At 42.5% G+C, this 21,732-nt stretch overlaps 1 protein-coding gene across 2 annotated transcripts in view; it reads right to left on the bottom strand.

The window, feature by feature from the left end:
* The window catches only part of LATS2 (large tumor suppressor kinase 2), a 50,955-nt gene extending 29,536 nt beyond the window's left edge, over window positions 1–21,419 (bottom strand). The window contains exons 1-2 of one of the 2 annotated variants that reach the window (XM_061457648.1): window positions 21,240–21,419; window positions 16,196–16,772 (exon numbers count right to left, since the gene is read on the bottom strand). In XM_061457648.1, coding sequence (XP_061313632.1) covers window positions 16,196–16,534 — 339 coding nt within the window. In that variant the 5' untranslated portion in view covers window positions 16,535–16,772; window positions 21,240–21,419. Of the gene's footprint in view, window positions 1–16,195; window positions 16,773–18,097; window positions 18,211–21,239 lie in introns of those variants that run through there. The other variant, XM_061457647.1, reaches the window with a different exon arrangement.
* Window positions 21,420–21,732: the final 313 nt, after the last annotated feature.

The following is a 21,732-nucleotide window of genomic DNA, read 5'->3' as shown; positions in this document are numbered from 1 at the left end:
AGTGAGAACAGAGAAGTGTAAAAAAATAAATGAATGCACAGAAAAAATTCAAGTCAGTTCGTAACACACAATTTGATCAATGTCCTAGAGAAACCTTGTCCAGTTCAACAGAGAAGAGGGGGAGAAATACCAGACAACATTGAACAGCACAACTGAAAGGAATACAGTCATCCAGCTTCACTTTTATTGCATAATTAGTTTCAAAAGTATTTTTTGAAAGTATAAAACCATTTCTTTCTAGGTTTCCACAATCCCTCTCTTGCCCTTTTAAAATCTGGTATTTTCTTAGCAGTATTTTTACTCAGTTCACCTCATCGCTACTTCTGCTGGCTACTTGGCCAAGTAGCACACTTTAATAGGCAAGACACAAAGTACTGAAGCAGCATCTTTCTCACTCCACTTCATTTACGTGCAAAGGCTGTGATAAATATTTTAAGTAGTTGCAGGAAAGAAATCCTCTTGCAAGATCCTCCTCAATGTTATCCCCTTAGCATCAGTACCTCTTCACAAACCTGCCATTAGCCATCTGTGATATCAGCCACAGCAACACAAGAAAATGATCATATCAGTACTTTCAGCATTTATAACTTAGTATTTACTTATATCTTCCAGCTGCAAGTGTGCCGGCAGAATCTACTTCCACCTTGTCCCTGGCTGCCTGTTAGTGCTCCCTGCGCTGGAGGCGTAACCTGCTTCTCTCCGGTCTGACCATGCTGCAGTGCAATCACTCTCAGGGACAGCTGGGTGAGGACAGACCTATGATTTAGCTGTTGAAGCTAACTCAGTGCATTTTGACCCAAGTGAGCTAGAGTTAACTCCAGCAGCAGCTCAGCTGGGGCAGTAAGACCTGGGTGAGAGGAGGAGTAAGAGGAGACAGCACTGAGCAGATGGCCATCTCTGGAGCACAGCTGGAAGAAGAAGAGCACATGAGCACAGGCTGAGCTTTCTCTCGGCATTCCCTCTGATGGTGGTTGACAGCCAAGGCAGCTGCCACCAATCTCAACTTCCCTGCTCCCTTCTGCATCCCCCTGCCATACCCTCAATTGTGCTCATGTCCCTCCCACCATCCCCAAAAGGTTATTTTTAACCTGGATCAGTTCCCTGATCAGTCACCACTCAGCTCCACAAACACTGCGCTGGCACAGCTTGCAGGAATGAACAGGCGGGAAGACGGGCGGCTCTGGCAGCACCACCAAAAGCTGCTCTCCTGCAGCCCCAGCCCAGGAGCCTCCTCTCCTTCCTTTACACCAACTTACAAACTTCCCAGGAGAATGGAATATGCTTCCGACATCTCACACCATAAGGCTTTTTTTTTTTCCTTACCTCTGTGCTGCCTTATGAAAGTCTTTAATTGCCGTATTTTGTGTGCTGGTATCGTATGAGGTTTAACAAGCTAATCCCTCTCTTACTGGTACAGTTATCACTTAATATTTCAAGGCAACAACAGGACATTTTTCAGAAAGACATCTGATCATCTTAAAAAGATATAGCCAAGGGGAAACAGTCTTACATGACAGGCTATAAATCAACATGTTAGACAAGTAATTTTAAACCACAGGAGGAAGAAAAAAATATCTCACTGTATCAAGCCAATAAAAACCCTGGTAACAATGACTCTAGCAGATATTGGACCTGTTCCACAACAACTATATTTCTTAGGAAAATACAGTATTTTGAACTCCTAAGAAGTCTGAACTTGATTAGACTGAAACAAAGGAGAGGAAGGAAAGCAGAGCAGAGGACCATGATTCCACTCACCCTTCTTACACAGTTTAAGTCTGAGGAGGAAGCATGAGAAGGCTCAAGAAGATAAAGAAACTGGTCCCTTGACCAAGTCACTCAGTGCTGACACATTTTATTACTAGTTGCCAGTAATCCTGGCAGCGGATCAGTGCTCATCACTCCCTTCCTCAACCCTTTATGCGAACTTTTAGGGGACTGTTGTTTTCCATTGTTCTCAATCCACGTCACTTAAGAGAACAACTGGCAATTGCTTTACAGGCTTCATTATTAGTATTGTTATCATTACAGCACATGTTCAGTTGCAAGAATACTGTTCAAAGCCAGAATGTTTCTTCTGAGATCTTCAAGAGTACAAAATATTAAGAAATAGTAACAGACAAGTAATCACTTTTCTTCCTTGAGAAAACATATTCTTAAAAAGTGATCTTTACAGCAAAATCATGCGCAAAATTTTTCACAGACATTTCAAGTGCAGAATGAATCCTGGCCAGTGCTTTGACAGGTAACATGAGCATTAACAAGCACAATGCTATATGGCATGGAAGGGAGGCCTCACAATACACAGTCCCAGAAACTAGGACTCAACAACATGCAGTAGCATGCTGGTAAATGTCTCACTTTCTGGATGAAGGAAAACAATATAGTTTCTATGCACCTGTTTGACAAAGCTGCCAAAGGTAAGGATGTATGTCTGGTTAGGCAATCGAATTCCAAGTTCCTAAATTTCCCCTATGAGAATTGGGTGGAGACAGTACTCCTACTGGTTTCTAACCTGTGTGCACGCTGGCAAGTATTGTTAAACAGATATCACTGCATCATAGCACACTGCAGGTTCATGAGAAGATATATGGTCATGCTCTTTAAGCATGCCAAGCCCAAAACAAAGCTCAGCATCTATGGTAATAACACATGGAGATGGACCCTGATATTTGTTATCTAGTTCACGCTACACCAGTAAGCTCTGAGAGGTCATCCTGGAGCTCCAGAGAAATGCTTTCCTCACTTCTACTGTCTGTGCATCTTACTGGAGCTTCTGCCTGTGTACGCTGCCTTGGATAGCACTGTGAGATGCAGAATTACAGATGCACTGATTCCTGAAGAGCAGTTTTTAAGACACTCTGCTTCCAGGGTCAACATTCACTTCCTGTAACAAGCACTGCAAACATCTGCTTCCTTTCTTCAAGGCATCCATCAGCTCTTAAAATTATCAACATTATAATTAATTTTAATCAAGCTTTCCAGTTCCAGGAAAGGTACCATCATGTTTTCTTATAATGTCATTACAAAAGCTTGGAAAACTGTGGACACCAACATCACAATTTCGGGAAGAACGAAGGAAAATACCAGTTACGCTTCAAGTTACAGGAATATCTTAACTGGGTTTAACTGTCCATGGAATCTGAAATGCAAGCTACCAATATTAACTGGATTAGAACAGATTTCCACTTAAGGCCAAAATCTGTGCCAAAACCTCAGTCTAAGTAAATGGACTTTGCAGGTGTGTACTGGTGGAACAGGACTCTTTTACTGCCCAAAATAAGCAGCAAAGCTCTGGTCTGATGAAATCAATAGCAATTTTACTGATTTCAGTCTGGACAGAATTTTGGCCCAAGAATCTTCATTTTCTAGCACGATCAGGCTAGCATACATTCCCAGCCTAGATATACGTACAGTTGCTCTGCAACCCCACTACTCTTCCCAGCTTTCTCATTTCCATGCATCCTGCACAGCAGTGCTCAGAGAACAGAGCCTGGTTCTACCAGAAACTCAGACTGCACAGGCTCCTCAAGTTCCGTCTTCTGACACAAGCATCCAAGGGACCCCTCTGTTGTTGCAGGTGGGGTCTGAGGAACGAGAACACTGTTATTCAGTAGCTGATCAAATGAAAAGGCTTCCCCCCCCCCCCCAGCACTTCCTGCAATTCTCCATACACTAAAGTCATATACTACTACAAGCTGGCTTGCAGCTCAGTGCATTCCACTGCACTTTGTCACGCTTCCCTCACCGATACTATGCCAGAAATGACTAGCTTTAACAGTTCTCTGGTGAATAAAAGAGCTCTTGCAACTCTGAAACAAAGCTGAGTTTTTAATTCATGTTAAATCTGCTTTTCTGTTCTGAAGGAACATTTTTAATGCTGCCTGTAATTCCTCTTTTGTGCTTTTTTTCTTACTTTTGTAGTGACTTTTGTGAAGATAAAGGGAAAATTCAAGCTGACTAGTTTTTAAAGCTTTAAAGAAACCTCTAAAATACATCTGAAGGAAGAAAAATATGAACTAGCAAAATACAAAGATGAAAAAGATCCACATCAGGCTCATATATATCTAGAAATACGTGGCAATAAGCCAGAAGATTCACAAGAGTTACCACAGCAAACAAAAACCACAGTACAGCTGGACTATCAAAACAAGCACAAAGCGACATTACCCAAGATTTGCACATTTACTGTTTATTTACTCAGTACCCAACTGAGCACAATCTTGGAGAATAATAGAGACTGCTCCTGCAAACATCCCTCCAAGCACTTGCAGTTATAGATTAGCTCTAAGAAACTTTCCTTTGTAATCTCTTATTCAAAGTGCATGCCTTCCATTACCAGAAGAATGTGATCATGAGGAAACTGTAAAACTAAGCTAAGTACTTAACAGAGTTAAGTGCTCATTCTGTCAGTGCTTGGCTCCCCTCTGTAGAATAATACCAGCACTTTGCACGTGCACCCAAAGAAGGAATACCACTTCTCTTCAAGACAGTTTGCTTTGCACAGCACATCAAGAACTGTTGCCGGTTCCAGCCCATTCTTGGAACAGAGGTTTTAATCATCCAATCCCATCTCCTGGCTGACCTGCATATATGCCTGCCCCAATTGCTACTCGCGTATGGAAATAATAAAGCTATTTTTACATGGAAAGCAAATCCTTTATTTTCCCAGAAGCAAGAACTGCCATTGCAACAAGCATAGGAGCCTGGCTTTTTGAATACAGGAGGGTGCTACCTAAAAATACAAAAAGCAACTAAGCCTTGTGAGCAAAGCATATGGGCAGGATGAGGGGTTAAGCATGACTTCAGACAGCGAGCACACAGAAACACTGAAAAGAGGGAAGTGGGGAGGAGGAAAGAAAGGCAACCTGGAACTTCTACATTCAAGTAGGGAACATGAAGACAACTCCTCTGCAGCTAGAGCAAGCAGCAGGCCCACACTGTGGGGAGCATCGCTGGGAACCCCACACTGCTTTCCCTGGTATGCAGGGAGTGGTTTTGGCCCAGGCTGATAAGCTGAAGAGGAGGAGGACTTTCCCAACACCTGAGCACAAGCCCACAGCGAGTACGTGCTGGCTTTAGTCATGCAGGTGGCTTGGGGGCTGAGAGACCAAAACAGCACTTCAGTCTGTATGATTAGAATTTTCACCCTCAAAAATTACATCCAATTTTCCAAGCAGATACTTCCTCTGCTCTAATGTGCCTCCAGTTAAAACAACCAGTTTGCTACTAATGTTTAAATTTGTCTCTGCAACCCATCTGCTCTCCTCCCCAAGCAAATGCCAAACATCATTCTCTCTGCTCACACATCCAGTTCCTGCTTTTTAGCAGGGGCTTCATGCTTCTTATGCTTCCCCTCTGCCCTTATAATTGTCAGTTATCACTTCCCTGTCAGTTTAAGCCTCCCATTGGCTGCCACGATCAAGGTCAAAAAAAAAAAAAAAAAAAAAAAAATGGGAGGGGGTGGTGGTGGTGTAAAACTTAGTTTCACTGAGCCTCCTCCCAGACTGAGAAATCAGAAAACCACCATGTGAAAGTGGCAAACCAGATCTGTGATCTATTGGCAGGCTTTTCCCAAAATTCACAGGTTCAGAAGTCTGTGTGCAAAGAGGGTTGATGGTGCTCCAACTTGTTTGACTCAGGGTTTTGTCTAGTACTAACCAATAATCCTATTCCAAGGTAAGATAATGTGAGGAAACAAGGAAGCTTTATGCACACCTGAAAGTAAGATAACTGGCCTCCCCTAGCTGCTGTGTGAATGCTATAGCTGTTGTTTGGCCCACATAAGGCAGGGTGATGACGGAGGTCACACTCCTATAGCCACTGAAGAGGCTGGGAGCCGAAACCGTCCTCCATGAGGCAAGGAGAGGAAAACGGCCCTTTGCAAAAAAAAAAAAAAAAAAAAAAAAGGAAGAGGAGGAGCCCCAAGCCAATAAGAATCCTGTTAAACACATAGCACTGTTTGCCCAAAACAGTGTTCCTGGAGATGCTGAACACACAGCAGGACATTCTGACCTTCCCAAGAATTTGGGAATAGACAGCTCTGCCCCAAGTACCAGAGCTCTGCCACAGATTGTGCTGCAGCTCACAGTCTCCTTTGCCTCCTGAGCAGAGGTGCTCCAGACTCAAGAGGCAACAACTCCTTCCCTGGCAGCAAATCTGAGCACCCATTTCTGCGTAAGTGTAGTGCAGGACCTGAAACAGCAAGTTCTCAACCTCCAGCAATTTCTAACTCTTATGAGCCACTGGGAAGTTCCTGGAAAAGTGGAACTGATTTGTTACAGCACCAAAGTAGTACTGAAAAATACTTTTTCTAGGTTACTTTCATGTGGCTAAACCCCCTGAAGGTTCACTGCTCAGTAAACAGAGAGAAGGGGGGCAGGAGGGAGGCACACCAACGCAGATGAGAATTCTTGTGGCTTGCGTTTGAATTTGCTGGTAGTTCCCAGTGAGATCCTGCTTGTCAAGTATGGGGAGCTGGCTCACCAGGTGACCTGGCTCAGGCTGAGGACTTTTGCCTACTTGTAAACCCCAAGACTCTAGGTCTGTGCTTTGCACTGTTGAGCACCGCACCAACACCTCTCCATTTGCAAGACTGCAACACCAAACACACGTTCTTCATAAAATACCTTCACGAAACCACACAATGAACTTAGTGCTTGCATTAGAGAACATAAATAGCTTTTCCGAAAGTGAGGGATGGCCAAGGTGGAAGAAATTATCACAGGAAAGACACAGAAGCAAGTTTCCAGTACAGCTACTGCTGAAGTACTTGAAAGAAAAAGAGATTCCACCATGCTCCAGTACACAGCCAGCTGATCACAATCATGTCTGGGCAGCACACGTTACACCGGCAATCAGGGATCATCTAAAAGCACAATCAAAAAACTGACCTGGACAATCATAAAGAACCAGCTTCAGCAAGGTGGAATGAATGAACATCTCTGGAGAAAGCCCTCGTTTGGAGCCACGACAAATTCAGCCCAATATGGAGTGGATTTGTCTTGATTTGAAGATCTCTGTCACATGGCCACAACTTTTTCTATTTTTAGTTGGGACAAACAGAGATTTTGAGGTTTGTAAACCAGGATTCCATGCACATATTAGTATTTTCAAGGTTCCAGTTACACTGGTTAGATTTTACACATCTTTATTAGGCTGGCATCAGGCAGGAAGGTGGAATGAACACAACGACTGTGGAAAAACTGGAAAAGAAGGATGAATGGGACAGGTGGCTCATTTAACCACAGAACTAAAGTCCTGGCACTAAATGGAAGAAAAGATGCAGAGAAGAAGATACATGGGGTGTACTGTTAAAGTCACATTACAGTTACATCTATAATTCTCTAGGATGTCATATAAAATCTTAAAAAGGAGGCTGAAGTCTCTAAAAGAGTTCTTAATAGTTTTCAAATATAAAAAAAAATAATTAGCATATTCAGAGGCACATGGAGAAAATCATATAGGAGGTGTTACATATTCGCCATTCAAAACAACAGAGCAGAAAAAGCAATGCAGTAGGAAAAAAGGTAAAGGAAGGTAGAGACTTGAACAGCCTTGAAAATATTTATGAGTTGATACAGAATCATAGAATAATTAGGGTTGGAAAGGACCTTAAGATCATTTAGTTCCAACCCCCCTGCCATGGGCAGGGACACCTTATGCTAAATCATATCACCCAAGGCCTCGTCCAACCCGGTCTTGAACACTGCCAGGGATGAAGCATTCACAACCTCCCTGGGCAACCTATTCCAGTGCCTCACCACCCTAACAGGAAAGAATTTCCTCCTTATATCCAGTCTAAACTTCCCCTGTTTAAGTTTTAACCCGTTACCCCTTGTCCTATCACTACAGTCTCTAATGAGGAGTACCTCTCCAGCATCCCTATAGGCCCCCTTCAGATACTGGAAGGCTGCTATGAGGTCACCACGCAGCCGTGTCTTCTGTACTGGAAGAACAAAATGAATGGGGAGAGAATGAAGCTGCAGTGCAGCAGCGATGATCTGAGTCTGTGCTGGCATTTTCTTCTGGTTTGAAATAACCCACATCCAACAGATTCATAAATGGTGGATCAAATCCAAACCTAACCATATAAAGACTTACACAGGAGTAATTTCACACTGCTAGTTGTCTTACTGAAACCAATCTCTTTGAAGGGCAAGAACCTAACTACATTATCTCTTTTTGTATCAGCACTCTTCTTCCTAGCATTTTATGTACGCAAAGAGTAATACACTGCTTCTTTGCATGCTCTGGATGAAATGAGTAGTTTACAAATCATGCATTAGAGTAACAAAGGATATAGGAACAGTTGCAAAATGCAACAACAACAACAACAAAAAAATGCAATGGTGAGGAATAAACGGACAGTGGAGCCATCACCACCAAGAAAATCCAAACTACTTTTAAGTTCGCTTTCATGTCTGTCCTGGTTTATTTTAAATATCACTACATACATGCATTTGCAAGTCACAGAGACGGCTGGTACCAAGGGAACAGAGACTGTATGTACTGGAGCCCAATTTATGGTAAACTGGGGGGGTACATGGACAACACATGAGACATGGACATTCTAGAGGAAACACTACCACCACAAACAGCTGCTGAGCAGGATCTGAACGCTGTGCCAAAGGGAACACTAACAAGCTGTGGTCTGCTCAAGACTGACATGGTCAACCTCATAACCAAAAAGCATTTCTGCTGTATTTTGTAGTACATAACTATTCACCTTCAGAATAACAGCGGTGTAATCCTCAGTGCCTAGGCATGACCATGTCAGTCACTGTTTCTCCTTCCAACAGTGGTCTGGTGAGAATTCAGCCAGCATCTTGAATGCTTCCAGAAAGCAGAGACACAATTGTAATAGTACCATGCTTTCAGAACATGCAGTAACAGCAACTTCATTCTACCCTTGGGCAAATATGACAGCATTTGACAGTTAGATTTTATAATAAAATAGAAGAAAAAGTAGTTTGGTTCCCTTCATATTATGCGACTGAATGCCTGGCTACACTTTTCTAATTTAAATTGCTATAAGCTCCCATACCTGGTGAGAGTATTAGTATTTCTACACAGAGTACAAATGAAATAATCGCTTTTTTTTTTCCTTCCCATTAATTTAGTTTCAGTTCCGCTGATGAGCTGATTTCAAAATGTCTGCAAAGTAATTTTTCCTGTGGGTACAGAAAGAAAAAAAAGTGAGGAAAAAGGACTATCATGGCAAGTTACTCTTTGTATATCTGGCCATGCTTTAGGGGGAAACAAAATTAAAAGAAATAAAATAAAAATCTCTGCTCACAAGTATGGCCCATACTCCTGTAGTACATGAGAACGAGTCATGGACTTTTATTTGCATTCTGTCAGTACTCTATTAGCAGCTTGAACATGAGGGTTTATTACTTCAGTACCTAGCAGAAAAGCATTCTGAGGTTAAACTGAGTTCTAAATGCACATCTTCGATTACCGCTGAAGGTTTTAGCATGCAAGAGACCTGAATCCAGTACTTTACTGAAATCTAAGTTGAATAGTATTTTTTAAAAAAACAAGAAAACCCCACAATGACAACCAAAAAGCCACCCCATATACCCCCTACCCATGCAGAGACACTGGTTTTCAACCTCCCCAAAAAATCACATTGGTTCCTCTCAGATACAAGCTGAACAGAACAGCAGATATTTAGGCTGAGAACAGCAACAACAAAAAAAGCAAAAGGAACAGTTACACCCTACTACTATTGTGATATCAACTTCCTGTTATAAGAATGGCAATCTTCACTTTTGGTCACAAGGGCTTTTTTTATTCAGAGACTGAAGTAAATGCTTATGCAGAATTTTTAGTGACTGTGATGAAGCCATTTCCTTTCTTATTAAAGAAAGTAAAAATCCATAGCTCAACTTTCTTCTGTCAATTAAATTCTAATAAATACAATTTAAGTATCCAGTGCAAATTAATACTGCACCCTGTTATAGCAATATATAATTTTAGACTTTTATATTAACTCCCAAGCTTCTAGAATGATTATCTGACATGTGAAATAGGAAAGCATTAGTTTAAGGTAACTCAAGATTCACACTTATCTACAATTGAAGTCTAGTACCTGATTCCTGTTCTGTCATTTCAAACATAACCCTACTACCAAGACACAATTTATTCTATAGTTTGCTAAAGAAGAAAGGGCAGAATTTAAAATATATTGCAGTCTTGTTCAATGCCCTATTACTGCCCAGTTGCCTAGAAGCCACATCTTGTCATGTGAAGAACATGCAGTCACCTACTACTGCTAAGGGATACTTACACACCACAGAAATGTAAAGGAAAAGGCAAAATTCTTTTTTTGCCTTCTGCAGGACAAACTCGAAGCCATGCTCACACAGAGCAAAGGCAAGAGCGCCTTCCAAAATATATTGCAGAAACTGCATCATGACACAGAGGATTTAAGTATATTCGCTAAGACAGGGTCATCAAGAAGCAACAGCAACACAGGGAGACTGGAGACAAGAGAAACAGGATAAAATAGGTAGGTATTGGCTCAAGAGCAATCCTCTACTCTTGCTTTCAGACTCTGCAAAGGTATCACTCACTTTTTTCCCTGAAGCAGTTAAGAACTGAAATTACTTAAGGGGCTAACTTCAGACATCTTGGTGGGAAAACACGTTCTTTTACATGCTTTGATGGAAGAACACCGGATGATACTGGAAACTTCTCAAAAACGAGAAGAAGGCTGAAACAAAAAAGGGAGGTTAGAAAAAAAGGAAAAAAGTATAGGAAAAGCTTATGAAACAAGCTCTCAACACATCAGTAAAGAGAAGACAGAATGAACAGCTTACCTTCAAATGAGGGAGACAAACAAACACCCAAGAGACTGTTGGCCTCAATTATCAAATCTACTTCAGTTGCTAAAATAAAATCCTTCTCCTGCATTCAGCAGCGAGTGCCCTCATTTGAGGGTCCCCTTTTTAGTCCTTGTAACCCAGAAATACTTATATCCTCCTGACTTGCAACACAGTTCATAGTGACTCTTGCTACCTTAAATGTATGTCCCACAGAATAACCTAGGCAGTAACACCTCATTCTGCAGGTTATTTTTCATTACTCTGGACCCAAAACACCCAGAAGATGACTAAGATGCTCATCTGGAGGTTTCAGTAAACAGTTGGGCAAGCAGAACTCTTTAATACAGGTAATGTTTACCCAAGCAGAAGACAAAATTTTGTTACAGGACAGGCCAATGTTATAAAATCAATTCCCCCATTTACTCGGGGCTATTACAAAATTTGCTGCCCTTCACCTTGAAGGCAAGCTGTGTTTTTAGCCTTGTTCTCTTAACAACCAAATCACAACAGATGTTTTACTACAAGGAAAATTCCAGCCATGCACTGCCTGTTACCAAAAGAAAACTTGCCATTGTATCTGTTTCCTCGCAACACTGCAACAGGAAAGTCATAATGGTCAGTACCACACTGCTAGATGGCACACGGATTATAGGTGGACAAGCATGACCTGAAACTTTTTATAGAAAAGAAAAAACAGAATGCAAAACATAAAAGAACTTTCTGCCCAAGGTCTACTTGGCATAGCAGAATTTCCTTCGAAGAGGTGCAAATATTTGTTCAAATTGAGGCAAATAATGTATTCCCCATTATCCAAGTTTTCCGAAATCAAGCCGCATTCCCAAATCAGGGTAGAATCTTTGCGAAATGGGTTAAATAAAAAAGATGCAAATCCATAATGAACAGATCAAAAGAATCCTGAAATGGAAGAAGGAAGAACTGAGAAAGAAGAAAACAAACCACCCCACTTCTTCAAACTGAATTCCATGAGTTCAGTGTAACACAGATGACAAGATGTGATATTCTTAGACACATTACAGTACCCACAAACACCATTCCTCTTCCTTGAAAGACACTATAATTAGTGTCCAAAGGACAGATCTTCCCCTCTGGAATGTTCTGATATTGGCACAGGTGGAGAGTACATGTTTTATTACATGATATTTATAAAAGCCTCTGGAAAAAATGAAGCATTAGAACTTCCCCACTTCATATAGTCACACAGTTGTACAGGGCATAGTAGTACACAATGCATGTTACTGGATGTACATAGCCTGTAAAAAAATCCTAAACCATAATTTTTTCTTTAAAGTAGATGCCTAAGCAAACCATGTCTATCAATCTTTACCCAGAAAAGGCACCCTCCCTCAAAGAAATGTGCTTGAGGCCGGGGGGAGGGGGGGAAAAACTGACCTGTGTAAGGTTCCACAGCTCATCTTGAACTGCTGCAGCCCACTCTAAATTACAATGTCATTGGCTGTTTACACTTGAAGGAAGTACAGTAAATACACTACAGCCTATTCAGGTTCCTGGAATGTCACTAATCATATGCTCAATTGCATCTATTCATTAGAAAAATCCAATCCACAACAGCAGCTGCATTTACCACCACACCCCAAATGCCAACCAGTTGCCCCAGGTGATTCCAGCGGTTTACCAGCCCACAGGACAGATTCTCCACACTCTTGTCCCTCCACAGTGACTGCAAGTTACATTTCTAAGCCCAGGGAGTTTCATTTGCTATTAGCAGTGCTTTTAGCTTCAAGCTTTTGCAACAAAAAAACATCGCATCTTTTGCAGTCATGTCCTGCAAGTTTCAAAACCATTTATGCTGCACTAATTATTTTTGATTGAAACTTACTAAATAATTACTGTTGAAAAGATGACTTACACAAACAACAGGCAAGTTACTCCATTTGTTTGAGAAGAACTATGACTAATTATGTGTGTAATTTTGTTTTGTATCTCTTCAAAAAAAGAGTGTGTAATCCTGGCTATTGAGCTGAAAGAAGCCAAGTCCCCGTTAAGTTTTTGGGGCCAGATTTTACTATAAAACTATAAGCCAGATGATGGCTGAAAATAAACCACTGTGAAAGAACACGAGTCCTTTAAAGGATACACAACTTCCTAATCAGTTAAAAAAAACAACCAAAAAACACACCAGAAACCTGTTTTCACATCTAACACCTGTGGTGATTGTAACTGAAAGACACAAGAATTTTGTATTTACTTGACGAATTACACTGCATTTTATATAATTGTTAAATTTACCAACCCCTCATAACCAATTTCCTGTCTGTGTGGGTGTTTCACACAGCAATAATAAAGTTGTAAAAGAGTATGTTTTCTTTTTGCTTAATTAAACCGATTTAATCTTAAAACTTACAGCCACTTAGGCAGAAAAGGGAGCTACAAACCCTACCTTTATGTTACCTAACAGGCAACATCACTTGCAGTATGCAAAATGGTTGTGAGAATCTAACCATGCTACAGATAAACCAGATGACTGGAGCTGATGAGAGTTATAAATGGAAGTATTGTCTCACCTACCTCTAAAACTTCTTTCTTTTAATTATGACTGCTCTCCTTCACCCTCCCAAAAGTTCTTACTGTGGTCTAATAAACAAACTGAAGAAGAATCTCAATCTCTGCATGGTGGCCACCAGAACAGACCACTCACCACAAGGTTAGGATACTTTCCAGTGTTCCCAAATCCAACTTGAAAATAGAGGTCACAAAAGATGAAACTGAATAATGCTGTAGCTATCTATTCATTCTTCACACCTTCCAAACCCACCCGTGATTAGAGCTTCTTAGGGCAAATGGCCAACTTTGGGAAACTTGCAGCCGCTGAACAGCTGATTAGCGCACCATGAAGCACGATCAGGAGGTGTAAGATCTTGTTCTCTGCGCGCCTAAGGTTGAGGAAGGTTCAAGAAGACCATAAGCTGTTCATGGACTGAAATCTTTAACCTCTAAATATTTGCTGGTGACATGTGAAACAGGGTAGGAGGGGCTTCAACCACCAACCTCACACTAGCATTGGGTCCAGAGGTAAATAGAATCATCCCCAAAGAAACTGAAGCTGACCACTTCTCTGTTAAATCAATGATATCTTAGTTGCCTACAGGACTACAGAAGACATCCATGAGGTAGGTGTTTAAAGACTGTTTCACTAGCAGGGACAGGGTAGCTTGGGATGGCTGATTTACTACACATCATGCTCTCAAACAGTTCAGCATTTGATTCAAAACAGTTCAGGCACCAGGAAGAAAGAATCCAGAGGTAGTAATCAAGTCTATCACCCTACACCACGTCATCCCCAGGGCCAGATACCATTCACAGCATCAAGAAACTCCATTCATTCACAACCCCCCAGGACAGACAGCCTTCATATGGCCTGAACTCAGCATTCTTAGCCACAGGACTCCAGTCTTGGAACCCCTGTCTGGACTCTAGCCAATGTGATCCTGCTCATGCTTAGGTATGAACACCAAACAAACCTAAGCGATACTCCAAATAATGCCATCTCCAGGCAACAAGTCACAAGATAGGGAGAAACAAGCTAGGGAGAAAAGCTAAAAGTGAGGATGGAAGTATTATGGTCGGGGGGGAGAACAAACAAAAAAAACCAACAACCCCCCCAAAAAAAACAAAACAAGCAAAACACAACCCACCAAAAATATGCAACCAAATTTAAGGAGGTGGAAAAAAATCTTCACATCAGAGTCAGAACTGGGCTCACTGTTAGTGCTCTATCAGAAGCAATACTGTTACATGAACGTTGAAGTCAAAATAGCTGAAGATATTAAAACTTCATATATCTAGAGCATTACACTGCCTTTAATACCAACACATTTTAACAGGTGCTCAGGTATTTCTGTTTTATATATCGGCTTAATATCCCTGTGCTGCAGTGTGCTCAAAGTACTTTCCAAGATTGCAGTCCAATGAGCCTGTTCTGTGTGTGAATGATTTGTCTATGGTACTTACCAAATGCACATTTCCAATCCAGAATCCAGCTGTGCTCATTTAACCTTGGCTCACACACACAGCAAGTGTTCTCATCCTAAACAGCTAGGGAAATTTACAGGGTAGAGTTCTAAAAAACACCATGTTTTCATGGCATGCTTAAGATCGGAGAAAATCCCTGGTTCCTCCAGTTAAATAATTCCGTACAGCATCTTAGTTCACTGGACTAGAAAGTGTTTAGTTGTAGCACAGCACTTCTCGTTGGATGTGCAATCTCCTCTATGCTCACACAGCATGAACTCTTTGGAATAGCAACAGCACTCATTAATGCCTGTACTGGTCCAGAGAAATGATGACTTTATAATAATGGCTGATGTTAGCTTTGTTCTACAGATTCACAATATAGTCTAGGAGACTCACACTCTGCCATGAGTAAATGGAGTTGGAAGTCCTGAAATCAAGGAAATGCTACTAAAGCACCTCAGTTTAAAATCTCTTAAATTTATATCACAGACTACAAATGGACATGCTTCAGCTTGTCAATAACTGCCTTTCAAGCACATGGGGGGAAAAAAAAAAAAGTCATTTCTACAACAATCAGAGAATCTGAACCCAAACCAGCACTTAATCTGAAAAAGCAAAACCTTAAATTATTCCTGAACAGAGGTGAAACTCAATACCAACACTAGAAGCACATGCAAGATGAATGCAGCTCAACACAGACCATGTGCTGCACCAGGTGAGTGGCCGCTGAATTAAGAATACGTTCCAACATCCACTTCAGAATGACAAAAGCAAACACCCCTGTGCCAAGTCCCTTATCTGAGACAGGGCTACCACATTTTGCTAGAAGCCGGGAAGGTGAGGGAGAAAGGGTGTGTACCCAATCACTGCTGCTTGCTGCCAGTGCAACCAGCAAGTGAAGCGTATAGAATTCAAAGACCACACACTGTCTCAATTATTTCTTCTAGTTGCTTCTGACAGCAACTTGAGCTTAGATGTGCTAGATTAAATTCCCTCGTACTCACAGCTAAGGCTTCTTCCAGTCTTGAGGGAAACAAGAAGAAGGAAGGAGAGCAAGGAAGAAAAGATTGAAAGAAAAAAAAGAAAACAGACAAGGTACCCTGATCAGCTTTACACATCAAGTGGAGAAATCCTAAGGGAATCCTACAGGCCACCATGACCATTTTTAACATAAATTATTCCCATTCTAGGCACATTGCTCAACAGCAGGTCATCTACTCTGCTAGTCATACAGCAACACAACTGTCAGAAAAAACGGTACATTTTATCAACTGTCAAGTTTGATAACTGCCATCAAAATCCTTTGTCCAGTCCCGGGAATAAACTTGTTTTGAAGGCAGTGACAATCCCCCCTCCAAACGCATACATACCTGATCACAACCTGCGTTCACCAGTTCCTGGAGCATCTGCCTGTTTACTTCAGCAGCTGCTGTAGTACTCGACTCATTAGCAAAAGGCAGCAAAGAATATCTAATTTCTCGCAGAGCTTTCTGATATGGTCCAAACTTGGGTGTCTGTCTCATCTGCTGCTGCCTTGCAGCATCCTTCCCTATTAAAATCTTATGGTCCAGCGAAGGTTCACTGCCTGGTCCGATAGGTAGTCCCTGACCTGAAGATTTGGATGGTTGCTTTAAACCTTCTCGAATCTCTTGTAACCTTTGTCTGCTGTTCCCAGAATATGTCGTAGCAGGAAAAGTCTTTGGCCTCATTGTTAATCCAGTTTTCTCTGATCATAAATACAGCTTTATTCTTTTTTTTTTTTAATTACTTTCTTTCAAAAAAGTGTCACTTGATGGTATCAGTTTCTTGTAAACATAATCCTTCAAAGAGAAAAAGAAGAGGCAAAATTCTCAAGTTTCTGCCAACGTTTTACTTCAGCTTACAACCTTCACATTTCCTACAAAAAATGAACATCCTTGGAATCATCATTTTGCAGACTGACAGTGTCTGAAACAAAAGAAAACAGAAAGTACATGCAATTAAGTGGATATTAGAAATGCCTCTGAAGGGACAGCATGACAATGAATCAAGTGAAAGTCAATCAGTTTAACCCATTCAGCTGTCATAGCCAGATTCTCTTTAATGATTTTATCTGTTTTCAAAATTAGGATTCCAAACTGTTTTATCAACATAATCAATAAATCAATAAACTTTAATGTTTCATTTTCAAAATAAATGAAAACAAAACCCTTAAAAACTCCAAAGTTTCAGAATTTTCGTACTCAACCACAGCAAGTTTCCCACCCAATTGCATAACCAAAGCCTGGACAAGCCTATCCTATTTCATAATTAGGGAAGAGTATGCTAATGAAATGTTTTTCCCCCCACTTAAGATTTTGTTTATTTTACACTAGCCGACTTCAGTTTCAGAAGTTTATGAAAAAGATTTATAATGGAAATATTGATGACTCTAACCATAGCAACTTCTAGTATTTCAATAACAAAGTGAGTAACAGAAAGACAAGATATTTTGCCTTTCCAAATGAATATCTTAGCAAAGCCTGAAGGTAAGAATTCTCCCCAGAACTGGAAGGAAGAGAAGAAGGAAAGTGGGGGACGGTATATAATATTTCATTAGCTGTGCTTTATAGGGAAGAAAGGGAAAAGAGGGCTAAATAGAGGTACACAGCAGCAGCAGAAGTGGCAGAACCAGCTCAGATAGTATCCCACACAGAAAAAAAGAGACTGAGACAGCTTCATGCACCTCTTCTGACATGCAGCACAGAACTATGCAGCATAGCTCAGCTACCCAGCAGCTTACGAACTCTGTGCAGCATGAAGTGACAACAAGAATCCTACCTTAACTAAGTCCTTGTGGCATCACCATAACATCAGCATTACATAATTATGCATTCTGAAGAGGGTGAAAAAGGTAGCTTTATCAGAAATGCCACTCCCCTATTGATGCTGCTTATGCAAGTTTGCTTCTGCTGCTGTTATTAGCACTTGGCAAAGTGAAGCCCAAATGGTGCTCAAGCCACTTTGTTGGGAAGGTCAGAATTTTGTTCAGTTGTTTTCAAACTGCAAATACAGAAGAAGGTAACATACTGTATGTTCCTCTCTGTCACTCAGAAGTCAACCAGTTTGTTTGTTGGTTTTTTTTTTTTAAGGCACTTCACTTCTGATCATAGAACATTTATCATTGGAAACAGTTTCTCTAGGAAGTGTTGTTCTTTAATTTCTCATGCTCGTACTAATATTCAACTCATTGCAACAGCTCTTCCTGATAGCTGTAGTATTCCCCAGCAAAAGAACCATTTCCATAAGTTCACGACAATTTCTCACTGCCAAGGAGTTTACTCCTGTGAAGGCCAAGACAATCTGGACACCTTCACCTCTGAAGCCCATCATCACCTTCTTGTTAGCACAGAGCTCAAGCTTTCCTCTACAAGCAATGACTGAAATGCAACAGCGAAGTCAGGCCCCCAGACCCTTTTATCAGTCTGAAATGCAACAGCGAAGTCAGGCCCCCAGACTCTTTTATCAGTCTGAAATGCAGGAGCACAAATTAATCACTTGAGATTAATCCATGTCAACCTCTTTCAGTTAACTGAAAGTTAAGCTGAAGTCTTACTGACCATTTAAATCTTAGCAAAAGACACCTATAATGTAGTCAAGGTCCTGAGCTCCTCCACTCAGTACTTTCTAAGGATATCCTGCAACCCTAACTCATCAAGGACTAACAGTGACATAAAAGTCCACATTGGAAAGGGTTTGTCACTTTTCTTAAAGTGCTAAAGCTGTTCATCTAGATTTTGGTATTTTCAAAGATGACAAATCAGCTTTTAGTCAAAAACAGATCAAGCTTTCATTGTTCTCAATGAAGACAAACAGATCTCAAGAACTCAACTTTTTCTACTTAGAGCAAAAGATAACAGGTAAACTTGTTAAAAAAAAAAACACAAACAAAAACAAAACAAAACAAAAAACCCACAAAAAAAACCAACCCAGCCTGTTAGGATTACATCATACCTAGCTGATACTGAAAAGATACAGAGCAATTAATTGGTCTGTAACCATCTTTCTTTTCCTGACAGCAGCAGGCACCATATGGCTAGGTTTAGGAATCCGAGTTCTTCCTTTTCAGTCCCTATGCCAATCCTCAGGCCTGGGACATGCTGGGAAGCCTGCAATCCCCCCATCTTTTTGCAGCAAAGGACTGCTTTCCCACTTACACACATGCTTCACATAAAGAACTTTTGTGACCTTTAGCCTAAGCTCAAGTCTAATAATGCTAGGTCAAGCCAGCTGGCAATTTCCTCAGCTTACATTTACAATACTGCTAAACCAGAAAGAAACTCTGATCCTTTAGACAGAGTGAATGAGAACAGCAACAACAGTAAGTACTGGAGCAAACTGCAAATGTGGTTTGTATTTTGCAGAAGGGTTGTGTTTTTTTTTTAACTAAATATGTAAAATCAGCCAAGAAATCATAATATTAAATATTACAGATGTTTTACAGAGAAAGGCAATCTGCCTTTCTTTTTACACTCCAACTGTGATTTGCATTTTTAGCAAAAAATAAAAGGCTTGGGTACTTTAAAAGATAAGCAGTGTGTCTAATTCTGTCTAAGCATTTATGACGGTACATCTGGATTTGGAGTTATCTAATTATCTTCTAATCTGCACCTTGCCTAGGGCGTGAATGTATCAATAGCCTTCCTGCCATCACAAGAATTGATTTTTCAGAATTATTTTTGAGCTTCAAGCCATTCTGACTAAACAATCCTAACGGTTTGGGGCTTTTTTACCCCCCCCCCCCCCAGATATTCCATGTTCTGCACAAATTATAAGCTTGTCCATTATCCTTATTTCAAGTAAGTGCAGCACTACTTCAATTGCATAAAGCTGTAACAATAATTTTTGAATAACTGAATATTTTTATTTGAGAAATACCAATATCTGCTCTGGCAGCAATCAACCAACCATGCTGAAATAATATGCTGATGCCAGTTGTCCCAGTAGCACTAGCTATTCACTCTGCTGTTTCTTCATTCAGCAACAGGCTACAGGTACTACTGGCTCCGTGGAGCTGGAACACAGGCAAGAAGCTCAGTTGTGTTTGAAGAGCTAAGTCCCAAACCTTGAGCTTGCAAGCTGCTTTCCAATCTATAACTGGCTCTGGTTAGTGAGCTGAACCAGAGATCCCTGCAAAAGGAAGGAGTAAAGTTTTAAGCAACTGCTACAACTCCCCTCTCTCAATTTACAGGTATTGCTTTGGCTTTTTGGATCACAAATTCATGGCAACCGTTATCCTCCACTCTGTAACGGAGATACAAGATTGTTTGGGGGAACTGGTTCAGTAATTATTATACAATCAGTGCTCCCCTTTATAAGTGGGCATATGGTGAAAGAGAAAAGAATTGAAGAGAGGATTTTTCCCCAAGTCATTCCTCTTCTCCTTCCTTCGGCTTACAAAACTCCAAAAGTAACTCCGTGCCCGTGTCCCACTGCCAACCATAAGCACTGGCCCAATCCAGCGCTGTGTGAAACAGCTCACCTTCCCCATCCACAGCAAACAAGCAGTAACTGACCGCAGAGCTCGGGCACTCCAAAAAAGCTTTTTTGCGTCATTTGCGCCAGTGCCTTTGTCGGGGACGGAGGTATTTCAACACGCACACCACTCGGGAGGCAGCCGAGAGAGTGGCGAAGGGCTGAATTTTGGCAGTGACCTTCAGCTGACTGGGCACAGCAGGGGCCTCGCCGCAGCCGACGGACCGCGAGGGCTCCGGACTCCTCGCTCGGCTATCCCGGCCCTCGCCTCCGCCTCCAACCCCAGGGCTGGCCGGGAGTACCTCCGCTGAACGCGGGCGCCCAACCTCTTCTTCCTCAACCCCCAAACTCACTCGTTTCGCAGGCAGAAAGCTCCCAAAATAAACTCCGGCCACTACATTTACCAGCAGCTCCAGCCTGCTGGGGCACCCCGCGGAGCCGGGTCCCATGGCAGAGGCGGGGGGAGGCCGTGCTATGCGGCCCGGGGCAGAGGCCCCAGGCGGGCGGGACACCCCCGCGCGGGCTGGGCTGTCACACGGGCGTCCGGAAAATGTCGGAGAGTGCGGACAGGGCGCCGAGACTGCCCCCTGAGAGGGACACACACACGGACAGACACACACACGGACAGACACACACACGGACAGACACACACACGGACAGACACACACACGGACAGACACACACACGGACAGACACACACACGGACAGACACACACACGGACAGACACACACACGGACAGACACACACACGGACAGACACACACACGGGACGCTCCCTCCCGCTTCAAGGACCGAGCCGCCTCTGCTCCCTCCGCTTCTCCACACGACTTTACCCTCAGGAAGCAGCAGTATGGGGCGGGGAGGGGCGCTTACACCAGGAGTTGAGAGGAAAATCGCCGCGCCCACTCACACTTCGCTCACCTCCTCGGGGCGCCCAGCGCCGCCGCTTGCCTCACCGGGCACCGTCAAGGTTCAATAACGGAGGCGGCGACGACGACCCCGATAGCGCGAGCCGAGCTCCATCTTCCCCTCGCCGTCCCGGGCGCTGAGTGCGGGGCGCAGTCGGGACATTCGCTACATTGTTGGCATTCCAAAAGCTTCACGTGACCCGCGGTGCCCGCGTCATTCCACTCCTCCTCATCCCGCCCGCCCTTCCCGGCGCATACCAGCGGGGGGAGGGACTTCTCGGGCGGGAAGGGCGGGAACGGCCGTTAAGGACTGTCAAGGGCTGGCCCAATCTGGGGGGACTCAAGGGGTGGTTGTGGCACCTCGAGGGGACTGGAGGGCAGAGGGGAGTCTGACACACTCCCCTCCACTCTCCGGCCCCTTCGGGGTGCCCTTACCTCTTTTTACAAGCCCCTTGTGACGCTTTACCTTCACAGAACTCACTCCACCTCACCACAAGCCCACACTG

This window comes from Pezoporus flaviventris, unplaced genomic scaffold (assembly GCF_033815535.1).
Source record: "Pezoporus flaviventris isolate CSIRO_AGI_PZ_B2104156 unplaced genomic scaffold, CSIRO_AGI_Pfla_v1 ptg000025l, whole genome shotgun sequence".
NCBI lineage: Eukaryota > Metazoa > Chordata > Aves > Psittaciformes > Psittacidae > Pezoporus > Pezoporus flaviventris.
This window is presented reverse-complemented; position numbering and strand designations above follow the sequence as displayed.